The sequence below is a fragment of the Cercospora beticola genome, chromosome 6 (genome assembly GCF_033473495.1).
Source record: "Cercospora beticola chromosome 6, complete sequence".
NCBI lineage: Eukaryota > Fungi > Ascomycota > Dothideomycetes > Mycosphaerellales > Mycosphaerellaceae > Cercospora > Cercospora beticola.
In genome coordinates this window covers 477974-494944 of record NC_088940.1, presented here as the reverse complement: position 1 = coordinate 494944, position 16971 = coordinate 477974, and the positions used below count along the sequence as shown (strand labels likewise).

At 54.5% G+C, this 16971-nt stretch overlaps 4 protein-coding genes across 4 annotated transcripts; 2 read left to right on the top strand and 2 right to left on the bottom strand.

Moving 5' to 3' along the window:
• Window positions 1-14: 14 nt before the first annotated feature.
• RHO25_009311 (uncharacterized protein) lies at window positions 15-1961 on the bottom strand (the record flags this gene model as incomplete). The annotated part of the gene is made up of 5 exons (XM_023600853.2): window positions 15-910; window positions 964-1330; window positions 1386-1405; window positions 1473-1505; window positions 1844-1961. The coding sequence occupies 5 exons, from the start codon at window positions 1959-1961 to the stop codon at window positions 15-17; spliced, it is 1434 nt and encodes a 477-aa protein (XP_023453459.1).
• Window positions 1962-2878: 917 nt separating this feature from the next.
• Window positions 2879-4315, top strand: RHO25_009310 (uncharacterized protein; the record flags this gene model as incomplete). The annotated part of the gene is made up of 2 exons (XM_023600852.2): window positions 2879-2950; window positions 3002-4315. The coding sequence occupies 2 exons, from the start codon at window positions 2879-2881 to the stop codon at window positions 4313-4315; spliced, it is 1386 nt and encodes a 461-aa protein (XP_023453277.1).
• A 326-nt stretch (window positions 4316-4641) lies between these two features.
• On the top strand, window positions 4642-9512 carry RHO25_009309 (uncharacterized protein; the record flags this gene model as incomplete). The annotated part of the gene is made up of 4 exons (XM_065603174.1): window positions 4642-4858; window positions 4908-6344; window positions 6391-6733; window positions 6782-9512. The coding sequence occupies 4 exons, from the start codon at window positions 4642-4644 to the stop codon at window positions 9510-9512; spliced, it is 4728 nt and encodes a 1575-aa protein (XP_065459246.1).
• Window positions 9513-10291: 779 nt separating this feature from the next.
• RHO25_009308 (uncharacterized protein) lies at window positions 10292-16741 on the bottom strand (the record flags this gene model as incomplete). The annotated part of the gene is made up of 1 exon (XM_023600850.2): window positions 10292-16741. The coding sequence occupies one exon, from the start codon at window positions 16739-16741 to the stop codon at window positions 10292-10294; it is 6450 nt and encodes a 2149-aa protein (XP_023453457.1).
• Window positions 16742-16971: the final 230 nt, after the last annotated feature.

Below are 16971 nucleotides of genomic sequence, written 5' to 3'. Positions count from 1 at the left end.
GTCTACGGCAGCACTCACTCCTCAGCCGCATGTGCGCCATACTTCTTCAAGACCCTCTCCACTCCATCCATACCCTGCTTGAGCACCTCCATCGTCGGTCCGTACGAAACGCGAACGTAGTGATGACAAGGACTGTCAAACAAATCTCTTCTCCTCGCAGGGTTCAAGTCGAAGAAGATACCCGGCACCACAATAACTTTCTCCTTTAGACAAGCCGCAAAAAAGTTCAGCCCATCATTAATCTCATGTGGCAGATGTTCCAAGTTGAGCCACAAGTAAAACGTGCTGTCAGGAGTATAGCTCAGCTTGAATCCCATCTTCTGCAAACGATCCACGACATAATCGCGTTTTTCGCGGAAATGCGTTTGTAGAGCCTTCATCTCAGCTCGGACATTGTCCGGCTCGAGCATGGGGACAGCGGCCTCTTGGAACGGAACGTTGGTGCCTCCGTCGAGGTAGGAACCGCAAGATCCGAGAGCCTTGACGAACTCCTTAGGTCCGAGAATCCAGGCCACACGCCACCCGGGAAGTCGGAAACGCTTGGTGAGGCCGTCGATGATGAGGACGCCGTCTTCGTCAACGTCTTCGACGTTGGAAGCGGCGGAGATGACTGTTCCGTCGCAGTCGGTAGTGTAGTTGTAGCCGCTGTAGAATTCGTCCATGATTAAGGTGGCGCGGTCACGGCAGAGATCCTGGATCTCGATGAGCTCGTCGGTGGGAATCATCTTGCCTGTTGGGTTACGCGGGTTGGAGGTCAAGATGACAGAGGTTCCGCGAGCAATTTCGTCTTCGATTTTCTCGGAGTGGATTTGGTAATTGTCGCTTTTGTTCAACGGGATGGGAAGTGGGGTGAAGTTCTTAAAGAGGGACAACATCTCGTTGTATGCAGTGTAATCGGGAATGAAGAAGCCTTTCGATCTCATGTTAGCTCGTATTCCGGTTTCTATCGAGGGCACATCTCACCAAGATAGGAATTGCCAAGAATAGCAGCGATTCTGATCAGCCCAGCGCGCCCACCTGGGACGATGCAAACATTCTCCCATGTGTACTGGCTGTCCTTGCCTTGGCGATGGTGCTCGTTGTAGAGGCGGGCGACAGCTTCTCGAAGAGGCTTGATTCCAGCAGTAGGACCATACTCTCTCCCAGTAAGAGAGATGTTGATGCTCTCGGGACGTGGGAAACAACCTTCGATTTCGTCGTCAACCTCTGGAGCACCTTGACCTAGGTTCGCCCACAGATGTGGATTCTCCGCGAAGCCATGTTCATAGGCTCGCTCAGTGCACCAGATAACTCCCGTGGAAGCACGCGATGGGTCAAGTCCGGCATGAGGCTGATGTTTTTGTCAGTCCCGCCGCTGATGCACGAAGCATCCGAACTGTAAGTACCTGATGTCCCTCGTGGGCCTCTGAGATTGGTGTTAGCTTGCCTCACGGAAGGCAGAATATATCGACAGTACAAGAATGTCAACTTACGTCTGTACTGAAGATGTATCGCACTGTTGAGCTCTGCAAACAAGTCAGTCTGTGCATAGATTCATGTCATATCGTTCGTGGGCACGAGTAAGTGCAGGACGCCGTTCGAACTAGCAACTAGTCTGTCCTGCACATCGTCGCATCGCTCGATTGCGACAAAAGTGATGACACGAAGGCGCATTCGGTACGTTCGCGCGATCCGAACTCCAACATCAGGCGTGTTTTCGCCGTCTTCTGGATCTTGTTCCCCGCAGCTCTTCTTGTAAAGATCCTGGTCGCTGCATGATTTCTGCCTGGTTATGCTCCTCACAGCCTCCGACTTGGCGTCGTTGGCACAAGGTCGAGACTTGGCATATACGTCGTCGTCTTACCTTCAGCGCTTGGTCCTTGTGCAGTGGAAAATCGGCGCGGCCTTGAAGTGCTTAGCCTGTGGCCGTGGCTGGGCGGGTGCTCCCCGACGTTGCCTCCGCGAAAGGATATCGCGGACATCTTTGCGATGGCTCAGAAAAAGTGGATAGAGTCTCAATGGCGGGAGAGAAGGCTCAGGAAGCCAAGGGCGGGTTTAAGAAAAGAGTTTGGTTCGAGGGACTTTTTGCACAGCCCGTTTTGTGTCAGATTTTCTGCAGCGTCCAGCATGGCCTGGCAGCAGCAGGAGCTTTGCGGCGTTTTAGAAGCAGAACTTAGTCCTTCACGCCTGCTCCGCTAATTGGCCGTTCGGGCTCGAATACGCGTGCTTCCTGTCACAACGTGGCAGGATGGATGCTCCGGCTGGACAGTGCCGTGCTGGCGACGCACTAGGAGCCTCTCTGGTCGTACAGTGATGCTGCTCGTCCTCCGCGACACGCCCACGCTGGGGAGTTACGGCAGCGTGGACGCGTTTGGACGAAGTAAAGCCGCGTCGGAAGGCGGTCTGGAGGCGCGCCGACCCCACGCCCAAGCACACCGACCCAGCAGCACATCACTTCGCACAAATACCGCGGGGCTGGGATCAAGGCTGAGCCGGACGTGTCGCCAACTCATCCTGCCGACTGGAAACTCACACGACGATGTCATGAAGACGTGCGGCCAAGCTCCTTTTGCCTGCGCAATTGATGTGAATTCAATAGCGCATTAGGTAGGCCTACCCCTGATCGGCTCGGTGACCAATCGATCTGTCAGAGCCAAGCTGGATACCGATCGCGGCATGTGGCTTGTCCTTCGTACCTTCTTACCCACCTCTCTGCAACTGGTAAACTGACGTGTGACCACGACTTCGAATGCTTATGCTCTAGTACTGGTCTTCTGACCTCACGCTCCTTTTCCGTGTATTTCGTCTTTCATGTCCACGGCGTTCCCAGGTCGGTCGTGCATTTCATGGGACGGTCCACCTCAAAACATTTCTTGAATACAGCATCCACCTCCTCGATATGGCGGTTGATGCAGCTCGCCGGCAGGCGACCCTGGGAGGCATTCCTGTAAAGCACATTGCGCTGGTCGCGGTGAGTGTGGCTTGAATCCGTCTGAAAGATGCAACACTGACACAAGAGTAGCTGGTGATACAGAATGCGGCGCTCGTCCTCGTTCTTCGATATTCCCGCATCATGCCCTTGGTTGAAGGGCAACGATATTTCGCATCGACGGCGGTGTTTCTTTCGGAGATTATCAAGTTTTCGTTCTTCCTGTCGATGGCCCTCTACGAGACCGCAACGAGCCCTCACGCACCCGATGCCTCCACGATCAGCGAACTGGCGGGCTCACTTTCGCGAGCAGTATTTACAGGAGACAGTTGGAAGTTGGCAATACCAGCGATCTTGTACTCGCTTCAAAATACGCTGCAGTATGTTTCGGCCAGTAATTTGGATGCTGCAACCTTCAGCTTGGTATACCAGCTCAAGGTCGCCTCGACAGCCATTTTCGGTGTGTTGTTACTGGGCCGAGTGCTGGATGGGCGGAAGTGGACGAGTCTGGGACTGCTAGCAGCTGGAGTGTTGATTGTACAATTTGGCACAATCTCATCACAAGAGGGGGGACCACTGTCGATGAAGGACCTGAGAGATGGCGTGTCATTCCATGCTCCTCGAAGCATCTGGGAGTTGCGAGACGCAGGCAATCAAGCTGCTGGACAGTTGAACAAGCGCTCCGCAACATACGAAGGCATCGATGAAGATGTTGCTGCAGCAAATCCTCGCATGAACGCGACCATTGGATTGGTGGCTGCGGTGGTCGCGTGCTTCACTTCCGGTGGTGCAGGAGTATACTTTGAGAAAATCCTGAAGTCGAAAGAAGGGCAAAGGACTTCGATCTGGGTCAGGAATGTTCAACTCTCGTTCTACTCGCTCTGGCCGGTGTTGTTCTTGGGTGTGCTCTTCAGAGACGGCGAGCACCTGGCCACCAAGGGCTTCTTTGCGGGCTACAACTGGACTGTATGGCTCGTCGTACTGCTGCAGGCTGTAGGCGGAATACTTGTCGCGCTGTCTTTGAACCACGCCGACAATGTGACTCGGGTTTCGGCTACCACAGCATCATCCGTCATTGTCCTGGTCATCTCGGCTCCTCTCTTGGAGTTTCCCACTTCCATGTTGTTCCTGCTCGGCACAATCATCACACTCGCAGCCGCGTTCGCATATCAGTCTGCACCAAACGAGAAGCAACTCCGACCACCGCCGATCAACGTGTCGCAATACGAAAAGAATCAGTCACCCGGGTATTTCGATCTGGAGTCGGTCTCAACGGCCAGCAAGTCGCCACTGCGAGATTCAATGCGCGACGGGCTATCGACCAGCAGGCCTGGCACGCCTTCGGGAGAGCGAAGGCTCTTCAGAGCTAAGAGTTCGGAGTGGAAGAAGGGGAAACGAGAGTTGTGATGACGATCGAAAGAGCAGGATGGGATGAGCATATTGGATACCCGCGAGGACCCAGACCCGCAATGAAGTTATGTGCATATGTGTTTTGAACAGCGAGGGCGCGCCATCATGTACGTAAGTCTTGAATGTATTCGCGTCTCCTAATCACGTCGCGTGTGCGTGAAATGTGGAAAGAGCAGTTCTCACGCGTGCCTTCCTGGTGTTGAGGCCGGAGCAGCACGCACTCGCGTCTCCACGTTGCTAACATCGCCATCTCTCACACCTCATTCCAGAGCGATTATCTCTTCCCGCGGTTCACCTGGTACAGGTGCGAAGGCGAATACACGATGGACGACGACCAGGACATCTTCGATCGGATCGACAGGCTGCAAAGCGGTGCACGCGTTCTGGACCCAAGCTACGAACCACGACGGGGAATCAGCACCGATTTTGGAGCTTACGATGGATACGACAGTGGATATCATACACAGGCCAATTATGCCGATTCCTATGCTGTGGCAAGGGACGATTACGAGGACGCACCATTGCAGCTTGACGCTTTCGGTGAGTTCTGCATCCATCGTCCAGGAAGAGCAACGCTGACAAAGTCAAGACCAGCGTCTACTTCGCCAGCCTGACCGCGACTCCAGGCAGTGGCAGGCTTCTCAAGGTCATGCCCGGTTGTCGCTGCCTCCAGCAGCCACGCAGCCTTCTCGCGTCAGTCATCTCGACCACAGCTTTCACGATCCGAGGCCAGCAGCTTCTCAACGTCCCGATCTATCACGTTTCGCCTTCAGTCCTTCGCAGAATGGCGTCCGAGATATCTCTCCAGATCGCTCCGCTCGTTTGTCAAGTCCTGCTTTCTCCGCCAGCCAACGCCATCCACCGCCCTTCAACAACGATCATTCAGAATATGAGCAGCGATATCAGCCTCAAGCTAGGGGACAAAGCTCTGCTCGCAATCAGCCAGAAGCATCAAAGGTGCTTCAGGTACATCGCACGCACGACGACGAACAGTCCTCCGATCAAGACCAATTTCCACAACAGCCTTCAATAACTACCAGGCAGGCGGCTCAATCGCAGCCTGTGGCGCCCGCACGCATATCGCAAGCGCCAACGCCCATTGTGCAAGGAATTCCACTTGTCCCGGTTCGACAGCTCTCAGACAAATTCCGCACGGTCTTCACATTCCCGCTGTTCAATGCAGTGCAGTCAAAGTGTTTCCCAGTCGTCTTTCAGTCAAATGACAATTTCGTTCTATCGTCGCCTACCGGCAGTGGTAAAACTGTGATCTTCGAGCTTGCAATATGCCGGCTGGTCCAGGGATACAGCAGTGGCAGCTTCAAGATCGTCTACATGGCTCCCACCAAGTCGCTGTGCTCCGAGCGCGCTCGAGACTGGCAATCGAAGTTTGGCGCTTTCGACTTGCAATGTGCTGAGCTTACAGGCGACACAGACAATGCGCAGCTTCGCAACGTGCAACACGCCAGTATCATCATCACTACGCCTGAGAAATGGGACAGCGTCACTAGGAAATGGAAAGATCATCAGAAGCTGATGCACATGGTCAAGCTCTTCCTGGTCGACGAAGTGCACATGCTGAAAGAGGACCGTGGCCCTACGCTAGAAGCTGTGGTCTCTCGCATGAAATCTGTGGGCTCTGATGTCCGCTTCATAGCACTCAGTGCTACGGTGCCAAATTCTCAAGACATTGCAACATGGCTGGGCAAAGACTCCCTGAATCCTCAAATACCAGCTCCACGTGAGAAATTCGGAGAAGAATTTCGCCCCGTGCGTCTCCAGAGACATGTTTGTGGATACAAGTCGGATTCAAACGACTTTGCCTTCGAGAAATTGCTTGACAGCAAGCTCACCGATGTGATTGTCAAGTGGTCACAACGCAAACCCATCATGGTGTTCTGCATGACGAGAAAGTCATGCGTGACCACTGCACAATTGCTGGCGAAGTGGTGGTCGTCCAAAGGACCTCGGGACAGATACTGGACAGCTTCTCGTAGCCGCATTGTGGTTGCAGACAAAGATCTGAAAGGTGTGTGCATCAAACCTCCGATGCTATGTGAGCTGACTTCAGGCAGAAACTACAGCTTCTGGAGTGGCATTCCACCATGCCGGCGTCAGCAATGAGGATCGCGCCGCCGTCGAGCAGGGCTACCTTTCTGGTGAGCTCAGTGTGATATGCTGTACATCGACGCTCGCGGTTGGAGTCAACTTGCCCTGCCACATGGTCATCATCAAAGGTACTGTATGCTACCAGACCAGTGGAAGCAAAGAGTACTCGGACTTGGAGACTATGCAGATGCTCGGTCGCGCTGGCAGACCACAATTCGATGATAGCGCGGTAGCTGTCATAATGACTCGGCTGCATCGCGTGGAAACGTACGAGAAGATGATGACCGGCTCAGAGGTCTTGGAAAGCTGGTATGTACACACGAAACTAGTGCTCACGCCGAATGCTAATCGCGATAGTCTGCATCAACACCTAATCGATCATCTCAACGCTGAGATTGGCTTGGGTACTATCAATAATGCTTCTTCAGCGAAGAAGTGGTTGACTGGCACTTTCTTGTACGTGCGCCTCAAGGAGAATCCAGAGCACTACCAACTGGAAGGCCTGGCGCAAGGCCGCACGCTGGATGAGAGACTGGAGCACATCTGCACAAAGGCCATCGGCCTTCTCCAGGAACATGACCTCGTTCATGGCACGATCAAACTTGAATGTACCGAGTTTGGTGATTCGATGGCCCGCTACTACATCCAGTTCGACACGATGAAGCAGTTCCTGGCGCTGCGACCCAGAGCGAAGATCTCAGAGATCCTCTCGACAGTCTCTCAAGCGGCCGAGTTCAAGGACATCCGCTTTCGTGCAGGAGAGAAGCCAATATACAAGGAACTCAACAAGAACCAATCAATGAAGTTCCCGATTCCCGTCAATATTGACCTTACCGCACACAAAGTGTCGCTGATCATACAGAGTGTTCTCGGAGCAATAGACGTCAACACGGAGGATCAACGACATCGCTACGAATACAACACCAGCAGACTCGTCATCTTCCAACATGCACACCGCCTTATCAGATGCATAATTGACTGCCAGCTGTACTTGGAGGATGCAGTGTCGGCGAGAAATGCACTAATGCTTGCTCGCAGCTTGAGTGCTCAAGTCTGGGACGATTCTCCTCTGCACATAAAGCAGATCGAGGGCATCGGTCCAGTCGGCGTCCGGAAGCTGGTCGCAGCAGGCCTCAAGAGCATTGAAGATGTCGCCAATGCCGAATCTGGTCGCATTGAGAATGCCATGACCCGCAACCCACCCTTCGGGAGTGAGCTGAAGAAAAAAGCGATGGCTTTCCCTCAGCTTCGAATCTCTATGAAGATCATCGGTGAGCCGATTGTCAAGAAGGGCGAAGGTGCGACCATCAAAGTCAATGCTGAGATTGGCTTCATCAACGAGAAAGTACCAGAGACCTTCAATCGGAAGCCGGTCTACATTTGCCTGCTGGCGGAAGCGTCAGATGGCCGCAAGGTGCATTTCGCACGCATCAGTGCAAAGAAGATGAGCAAGGGCCAAGAGATCTTGTTCAGTGCTACCCTCAAGAATCAAGCCCAGGTCATCAGAGGCTACTTGATGTGTGATGAAATTGCAGGCACGCAGAGGATGGCGATGTTGAAGCCAGACTTACCAGGCTTTATGTTCCCCGTGGCGAAGCCCGATCAGGAGACTCAGCTGCCGGCAAACTTGGAGAATGCACCAAATACGTCGAAGCGACGTGCCGCTGCTGCTACAGAGGCACGAACCAACAACGCTCTTGATGAGTTCGGAGATGCAGGTCTCGATGATGCGGCGTTGGCAGCCGCAGACTTCACCAACATCGACGACTTTGACGATGACGGGAACGAGAAGAACACAGCGAAGGAGAAACCACAGAAACGCAAGGTGTCCACTGAACCGCGCGAGTCTGTGCAATTACCGAACGGAAAGTGGACTTGCAACCATGCATGCAAAGACAAGACTGCCTGCAAGCACGGAGCGTGCTGCCGTGAGGGTCTGGACAAGAAGCCGAGACCGCCCAAGCCAAAGAATCCCAAGAAGAACGAGCCAGCATCTGATCCGCGACAGACTCAGCTCGATCTTACCAAGACCAAGACGCAGAGTGTGTCGAGCGCCTCACAGCAGCCTCCAGCTCGCAAGCCGCTGCAATCCAAGGAAGCACGAGATCTTGAGCAGCTGCACAACAGCGTCAACACATCGACGAAAGCCATTCCACTTTTGAGCAAGGCAAGCAAATCCAAGGAGGAGGCATATCAAAAGGAGAAACCGAAGAAGCATGGACCCCTCGACAACAACGACTACGATTTTGATGCGCTTGCATCAGACGACTTCCCAGCAGATCCATTTACCTTACAGGCTGAGAGCACCGTCCCACAAAACCACCCAAGGGCTGATGCTGACTTGTATGGATCCGATGACGATATGCTTGACATGGCAGACGATGTGGTGACAGATTCTTTTGGCAATATCGAGCCTGGAAACGACGACTTGCTTGATCTCTCACAATTTCCAGATCCACTCGACTTCGATCCTGGCAACGACTGGAACAGTGGCCCTTCGCATTCTGATGGCTTCCCTCAAATCAACACACTACCGCCGTTCCAGTCGATCACTATCGATTACAACGAAAAGGTACCTGCCGGGTCCTTCTGCACAACGGAAAAGGGCATATTCGTCACAGGCGACAGCACAGACAGCATCAACGACAACAGCCTCGCTTTCGTCTCTGGCGCTCTTCAAGACGACTTCAGAGATGTACATGAAGCAGCATACACCCATCATCCAAAGTTGCCTTCCAAGCGTCCCTTCGCGGACACAGCACCAACAGATGCAAGTGAATTCATCTCTTCCTCCAAGCATCAGAGAGTTCCATCCCGGCATCCTTCCGGCCTCGAGCTCGAGAGCAATCGGTGGATGTCAGACCAGATCAAGCGTAACGACACGGCGCCCCAAGACAACGCCCTTTCCATCGAAGACAACACCTTCCTGGCAGAAATTGCCGGCATCTCGAACATCGATTCACCTGCAGCGAACGATGCACAGAAGGGGAACTCGAAAGAAGCAGGAAAAGACGCCCAGCCCGAAGAAGAGACGATAGAGCAGTGGTTTGAGAAGAACTTCGGCTTGGAGAAGTTCGAACTTATCTGAGAAAGAACTGCCCAAGCCATTGTGCACGACAGCTTTCCTCCAGATGAAGGGAACCGAGGGGCGTGTTCGACACAATTCTGCAAGCACGTCGAAGACACGGAATGTCGATATATTACTTATTCACTACATTATTCCAAAGATGGCTCAAACATCAATGCACAATGGCTCACAGCATGAAAGACTAGCATGAAAATATGAACAGCATACCAGTAGATAATCATACACAACCGCACACATCAGTCTCATTTCGGTCGGCAGACTCATGAGCTAGCTAGCAATGACACCAATTTGAAACGAAAAATAGAATATAAAAGTCTTTTCTGTCTGCCGTTCGTCGTTCCTTCTACTCCTCCTTCACATCCCAGAACACCAACCGAATGCCATACCGATGCATTTCTTTATACAGCGAATACACGCAAAGGCCACTCCCCCACACATTACAGAACCTTTGATGCGCCAGCCAGAATCTCCATATCGTGTACTGCCTCCACTTGCGGAACGCCAATTCCAGCGTTCATGCTTCGCTTGATTGAAAGAATACTCTACATCGTCTTCCACGACTCTTCCTCCGAAGTCTCATCCATGCGTTGCTGCTGTTGATGATCCTCATCCTCGTCATTGTTCGATCTGTGGCGGTGTCGAGGGGAAGACAAGAGATCTGTGAGATCCCCGGAGGTTCCAGCAGCGCCCTGATTGCGTGGTGGAGGCGATCCAGCTCGACTTGACACATTGCGATTCGCAGCACCTTGAACACGGATACCTGATCTTGGTGAAGTGTTCTACGCTCCTCCAGTCGGTCCGCCGCCCCGAGTGCGCTTGACTTCTCCGCCTGCCTGAGGTTCAGCGCCGTCGTGAGCACGCTTCTGGCCCGCATTTGCGGCGTTGCCGCGGGCACCGCCGCGAGCGATGCCGCCTCGTGCACCTCGACCAGCTGCTCCGCCGCGAGGCAGTCCGGATGACAGAGCGCCACGCTGTGAGAGAGCATTGCCTGCTGCCGCACCCTGAACTTGCAGGCCCGTTCCAGGACCGCTGATACTAGCTTTGCGGCTGCCAGGGTTGCTACGACCTCCAGGTGCTGGAAGCTTGCTGCCCGGTGCGGGAATGGACGAAGTGCCCGCTAGGCTCCTCAGCGCACTGGGTCCAGTACCAACAGCTGGCTTTGTCGGTGCGGCCGCCGCTGTGGATGGGCCAGATTGAGATGCTGGCCTCGATACAGGACCGCCGCTCGCGTCAGTCGTCGCAGCTGCAGGAGCGAACGAAGCCGCTTGTGGATTAGGTGCAGGGGACCCTAGAGGCTTTGATGGCTGACCAAAAGTGGAAGTTGCTGGTGCAGCGTACGGCTGCGCAGCAGCAGGAGCTGGTACACCTGGCTTCGCAGGAGTCGTTGCTGGGCCATTTGCAGCAGCAGGCTTTGGGGCTGGTCGCGCCTTCTGAGCAACCTCCCAAACTTCTTTGATGGGCTTCTCGGGTGTCTCTTGCGCGGCCTTCTGCACGGCAGTGATCTTGGCCACCGCAATGTCCCGCTGCGTAAGCTGTACCTTAAACTTCTTCTCGGCAGCTTCGACGGCTTGCTTGACTGCTGCATCTTTGGCTTCAGTTGCTGCATCAAGTTCCTTTCTCACAATCTCAAGCTGCTGTTCGAGGGCTTCACGCGCGAGCTTATCTGCCTCGGCGTCATTTGGCTCACCACTGAGGGCAGCTGCAGGAGTTGATAGCTTGGCCAACTCTTCTTGCAAGTTCTTGATCTCGGCCTCCTTAGCTGCAATAGTATCCTTCAGCTTCATTGTCTGATTGTCCACCTGTTTCCTAACGTTCTTGGTGAGCAGTTCTTTGATTACCGCGTTGGTCTTGACCAGCTCAATCGCCTGCTCGTTGGTGAATGTGAGAGTCTTGACATCGATCTCTGTCGATGCAGCCGGCGTCTCAAGCTTGGCCTTTACAGGCGACAGAGCTTCGGCCTTTTCAATAGCTGATGCTCCATCTGCGTTGAAGCGCTCGAGAGCAGCCTGGTGTTCAGCCTTCAATTGCTCAATAGCTGCAGCGTGTTCGTCCTTCAGTGCCTGCAGCTCAGCCTCGTGTTCTGTCTTGAGCTCTGCGCCAACCTCCGTGCGAAGCTTTGCTTTCTCATCTTTGAGCAGCGCGTTAAGCTTGCTCTTCATTTGTTCATGCTTAGCGTTCATATCCTCATCGAGCTGCGACCTCGCGAGTTGGTACTGTGCTTCAAGCTCTGCACGCTGCTTAGCAACTTCTTCGGCAACCTGCTCAGCCACTGATTTCTCACCCGCAGATGGTTCTGCGTTGACCGGAGCATCAGATGCAGTAGCCGCCGCATTGGCACGAAGAGTTTCGACCTCTCGTTGTGCCGTTGCGAGCTCTTGCTGAAGATTGGTAAGGGTTTCGGTGTTGTCTGCAGTAGGCGCGAAAGAGTCGACGCCTGATTTGGTCTGGGCAGATTCGAGCTGTTGTTGGAGATCAGAGACCTGAGTCTCAAGCTCGTGTACGCGTGCTTGCAGTGTCTGAACCTGGGCCTCGAGATTTTCTGCACGGCCCGCGTGCTCGGCGGCTCGGGCTTCTGCCTCTGCAACCTTAGCTTGCATGGTTGTCTGATCATTGGAACTGCCCGAGGCCGTGCCATCCTCCTCAACCTGACCTTCCTCTGCATCGTCCGAGGACACTTGAGGAGCTTTGGCGCGAGCTTCCTCAAGCGATGTCTTGGTCTGTGCAAGCTCGGCCTGGATGGAAGCAAGTTCGGTTTGTGCTTGTTCAAGTGCAGTTGCGAGAGCGTCTTTCTCGGCGGTCACAGTGTTGTTCTCGTTTGTCAACTCAGTGATCCTCGTCCGCCGCTTCACATCCTGATCCTTGGCTTGCTCCTTGAACTTGTTCAGTCGCTCGTGCAATGGCGTTGTGACTGCCTCTTTCTCGCTCTGCAGACGCGCCTCAAAACCGTCGATCTGCTCTTGCAGCGGCGCTTGCGCAGATTCGAGCCGCTCTTTCTCAGCCTGAAGCTCTTCAAGTTTCTTCTTCATCTCCTCAAGCTCGGCGGGGTCCACACGGTCGTACTTGCTGATGATATTTTGAGTACGATCGCGCCAGTGATCTCTGTCATCTTGGAGAAGCTTCATCTCGCCCTCCTTCACTTCAAGCTCGCCCTCAAGCTCACCAACACGACTCTTCAGAGGCTCGATTTCTGCCAGAAGACGTTCGACTTCCTGGCTCTTTTGCTCCAGTGACTCTCGCGCTTGGCGAGCTTCGTTGCGCAAGGTCGTTGCCGATTCGCGGTACACGTTGAGCTCATTGATTGTTTGCATAAGCTTGGACGTGCTGCTCTCAGCAGAAGACTTCTCAACAGACTGACGACGCTCATCGGCGAGCTTCTGTCGTGTCTCCTCAAGCTGTGAATTCGCATACTCGAGCTGCTGTTGCAAACGCTTGGCTTCTTGTACCGAAAGCTCGTACTGCGTGTCAACGATCTCCTTCTCGCGCCTCAAGAAGTTGATCACTTCTTGCAGATTGGCGCTGTTGGAGGGCGCGTCTTCGTGGCCTTCGGCATCGGCGGCTGGCGTGGCAGCAGCGCGACCTTGTCTCAGAGCTGTGAGTTCTTTTGAGAACGACTCCATCTGCGAATGAAGGAGCTTGTTCTGCTCATCGAGATCTTGGCGTTTCCTCTTCGCTTCCTCAAGCTCGCGCTCGAACTGCTCCTTCTGCTCAGTCCAGCTCTCTTCGCTACGTTCAAGGCTGGCTTTGGCAGCCTCGGCCTCAGCTTTGGCCCCGGCAATCTCGGTTTTGAGTTCATTATATTCCTTGCGCACACTCGCCAGAGATTTAGCCGCCTCTGCGTGCTTCTGCAGCTCAACCTCGTAGCTAGTCTGTGCCTCCTGCGCGATTTCTGCCTGGGTCTTCACGTCCTGTTGGATGGTGATAGCATTCGCTTCCAGGCGCTCCACCTCGTCTCTCAGCCTGCTCAACTCGGACTCGTGGTTCGCCTTCTGTTCTGCAAGCTGGCGACCGCTGTCATCAGCCTTAGTGCGCAGTTCAGAAAGCTCGCTGTTGGTGGTCCCAAGCTCTGAGCTAATATCTTCGATGCGCTGCTCCAGTTCAGCTATCTTGGCGTCCTTTTCCGCAATTAGGCTGTCCATATCCTCTCTGAATTGGTCCGCAGTGACACTGAGGTTGCTCAGTTCCTCCTCGGAAGCCTGAGCAATGGCCTGATACTGCTCGACCTGTTTCTTGGCGTATTCGACCTCGGCCTTCTGCAGCTCGAGATCACGGCGCAGCTCAGTGACCTGCAAAGCCAGTCGCTGTTCCGTAGGGAGCTCTTCATCGTCGACACCCTGCTGCTCGCCATTCTGGGTTGGCTCTGGACGAGTCGAAGGTCGTGGCTGCAGTGCAGTGACCCGCTCCTCAGCAGCGCGGAGCTCGATCTTGAGCTCATCAACACGCGTCTGAAGCTGATCGCGGCTTGTCTTTGCTGCCACTAATTCTTCACGAACATTGCCCAAGCTCTTTACCAGGTCATCAATACGAGTCCGGCTCTGGCCTTCCTCGTACTCCCGTCGCAGCGCTGCCTTCTTGCTGTCCTCAACTTCGGATTCGAGTTTCTTTTTGGCATCGTTCAACTCCGTCTCGAGAGACTCGACGCGCGACTGAAGACGACGGCGGTTCTCAGACTCTTGGAGCTCGCGCTCATTTTGCAAATTTTGCAAGTCTGTGACCAGTTTGTTCAGGCGGGAGCGATCGTCAAGGAGTGTCTTGTTCTCCTCCTGAAGGCGAGTTTCGATGCGCTTGTACAGCTCCTTCTCTGCCTTGGCATTGGCGTTCTCGTTACGCAGAGATTCGGCCATAGAACGCGCCTCGACCAATTCTTCGGCTACTTGCTGCGTTCGCAAATCTTGACGCGCCGCCTGTTCGCCCAGCTGCTGTGAACGCTTCTGCAGTTCCGAATTCTCATTGCGCAAGGCAGTGAAGTTGGACTGCAACATCTCGTAGCGTTCTGCGGCCAGTGTGAGCTGAGACTGCGCACGCGCCAGGTCCGCTTGTAAAGAGCTCTTCTCGCGCATGAGAGCATCCGCCTGGTCCTTGAGCATTCGGCGATCGGTCGAAGCCTCGTTCCGGAACTGGTCAAAGTGTGTCTGGTGTTCCTTGAGAAGCTTGCGCAGATCTTCGTCCACGGAGCGAGGCGTTGCTGCTGGCCCGACGCTGTGGCGCTGTGGTGTACCAGGTCCGACACTCTGGCCGAAGAGGGACTGCATGTCGGCATCTGGAGCTAGTTGGCCACGGTACTGCAGCATCCTACGGAACATGTCGCGCTCCTTCATGTAGCTGTCGATCTGGGTAGTCGTTGATGTGAGTTCGTCCTTGTAGCGCTCCACCTGTTGACGAAGAACCTCCACTTCCTGGGCATCGGCCTCGTGTTGACGTGCCTTTTCTTTCGCTTCGTCGCCCTCCATCTGCTCGCCCAGCTCACGCGTGAGGCGGAGTAGCTTTTCGTTCTGCGCCTGCAAATCAGAGACCTCACGGAAAATGACCAGACGCTCGGAGATAAGACGACCGGTACTGCTAAGCTCATCCAATGTGCCGTCATCGAGCTCGCCGCGAGCAGCACGCTCAATCTCGTGTCGCTCATCTGCAGACATCTCGCCCAAGCCCTGATCCCTACTTTGGATTTCGACCAAGAGTATCTTGACTTGTGCGGACAGGTCGCGAAGTTGTTGGCGAAGGATCTGGCTCTCGTGAGTTGCAGTGTCCGCTTCGCCCTTCCAGCGCTCAAGCTCTCGAATCGCGCCCTCTTTTCCAGCGTTGGCTTCGTCCAGAAGTCCTGAGAAGTTGAGTACCTCGTTCTCCAATCTATCCTGCTCTTCTTTGAGGTCCTCAATTTCCGGCTTCCGTGTCTCGAGTTCATTGACAAGCTCGTCCAGAGCTGTGGAAAGTTTGTTGGTGCGCCGACGCTCGTTCACCAGGTCCTCTTGTGCCTCAGTATACTTGGTATACAGCTGAGTGAAACTGAGACCATTCACCACTTTGCGCATCGAGCCTGGCATTGCCGATGGCGATGCATTCCGGCCAGGGGTCTGAGGTTCGCCATTACGCATCGGGGTTCCTGGTCGAGACATGCGCGGTTGTTGCTCCAGTCGCTCTACTGTCAGCTCCAGCTCTGCCACCTTCTGCTCTGCAGTCTCTTTGTCCCCCCTCTCCGTCTCAATCTCAGCCTGCAATCGACCAATCTCCTCCGCGGCATCCTCCTTGATCTGGTCAACCTGTCCCTGTACCTCTTGCAATCGCGCTTTGTGTGTCGCTGCATTCTGTGCTTGCAGCTCCGCCAAGCGCTTGCTGCCATTGAGCTCGGCTCTGAAGTCCTGTTCCTTTCGAGCAGCCTCCTCTTGCAAGCTTGCAATACGCGCGAAGGCTTCGTCAGCTTTGGCTTGCAGCTCGTCCAGACGATGCCGAAGGGTCGCCTCGGTTCGTTTCAAGGCTTCCACGTTCGCATTGCTATCCTCCAGCTCACGTTCCAGGCTAGAGATCCGCGCATTGCGTTCTTTGCGGAACTTTGTGTGCTCTTGGCTCCTCGTCTGCAGCTCGCTAGCATGCCACTCGTTGTTTTTCTTGAGCAGCTCTATCTCCTGCTGCAGTGCTTGCTCTCGGAATTTCTGGGAAGAAGCTGCATTTTCCAGTGTCGAGTTCTTCTCCTCCAGCTGATTGATCTCGCGTCGCAGGGCGAGCAACTTCGAATGTTGCTCAGATAGCTCGATGGCCACACGATCCTTTTCGCTGGACTTGCTTTCCACCAGAGCCAGCGCATCACGATTGGAAGCCTCGAGTGTCTCGATTCTTTGTCGGAGTGCTTGAGTTTCGGCACTGGAACCAGAGGAAGACGACTTGAGCTGCTCGAGCTCAACCGCAAGAGCTTCGCGAGCAGCTTCTGACTGGTTAAGCTTCGTACGCAATTCTTCGACCTCCTTATGCGCCTTCGCAACTGCGGCTTTCTGAGCCTTGACCTTAGTCTCCGAAGTCCGAACGGTGTTGTCAAGCTCGACATCGACCTTGAGCTTTTCTGCCTTCAGCGCGTCGAACTCGTTGCCCTTGTCAGTGAGGGAAAGAAGGAAGTCCTCGACAAGTTCTGCCGTTGGGGCGTCCAGCAATTGCTGCACGTCATCTTCAGCAACGCCGTATGTAGTCGCGAGGTAGGCGACATCCACCGCGGCGGCGTCGTGGGCCTGGGCTCGCGTGCGCATCGTGGTGGTCCCTGTAGGAAAGAGTGTTTAGACCATGGCGTGGCGACGTGCCGTCCCTCGAGTCGGTGGAGGGAATGGGGGCGGAAATGCAGAGCAGCGCGTGAAGAATGGCGTTGTCTGGTGGTTGTTTGTGTCTGTGGCTTGAATGAATCGCGCAGACGCATCCGGCGACGAATTGATGACTAAGGCCGGACCTCCGCCTCACCTGCCTCCGCTGCACCTTCTGCCTG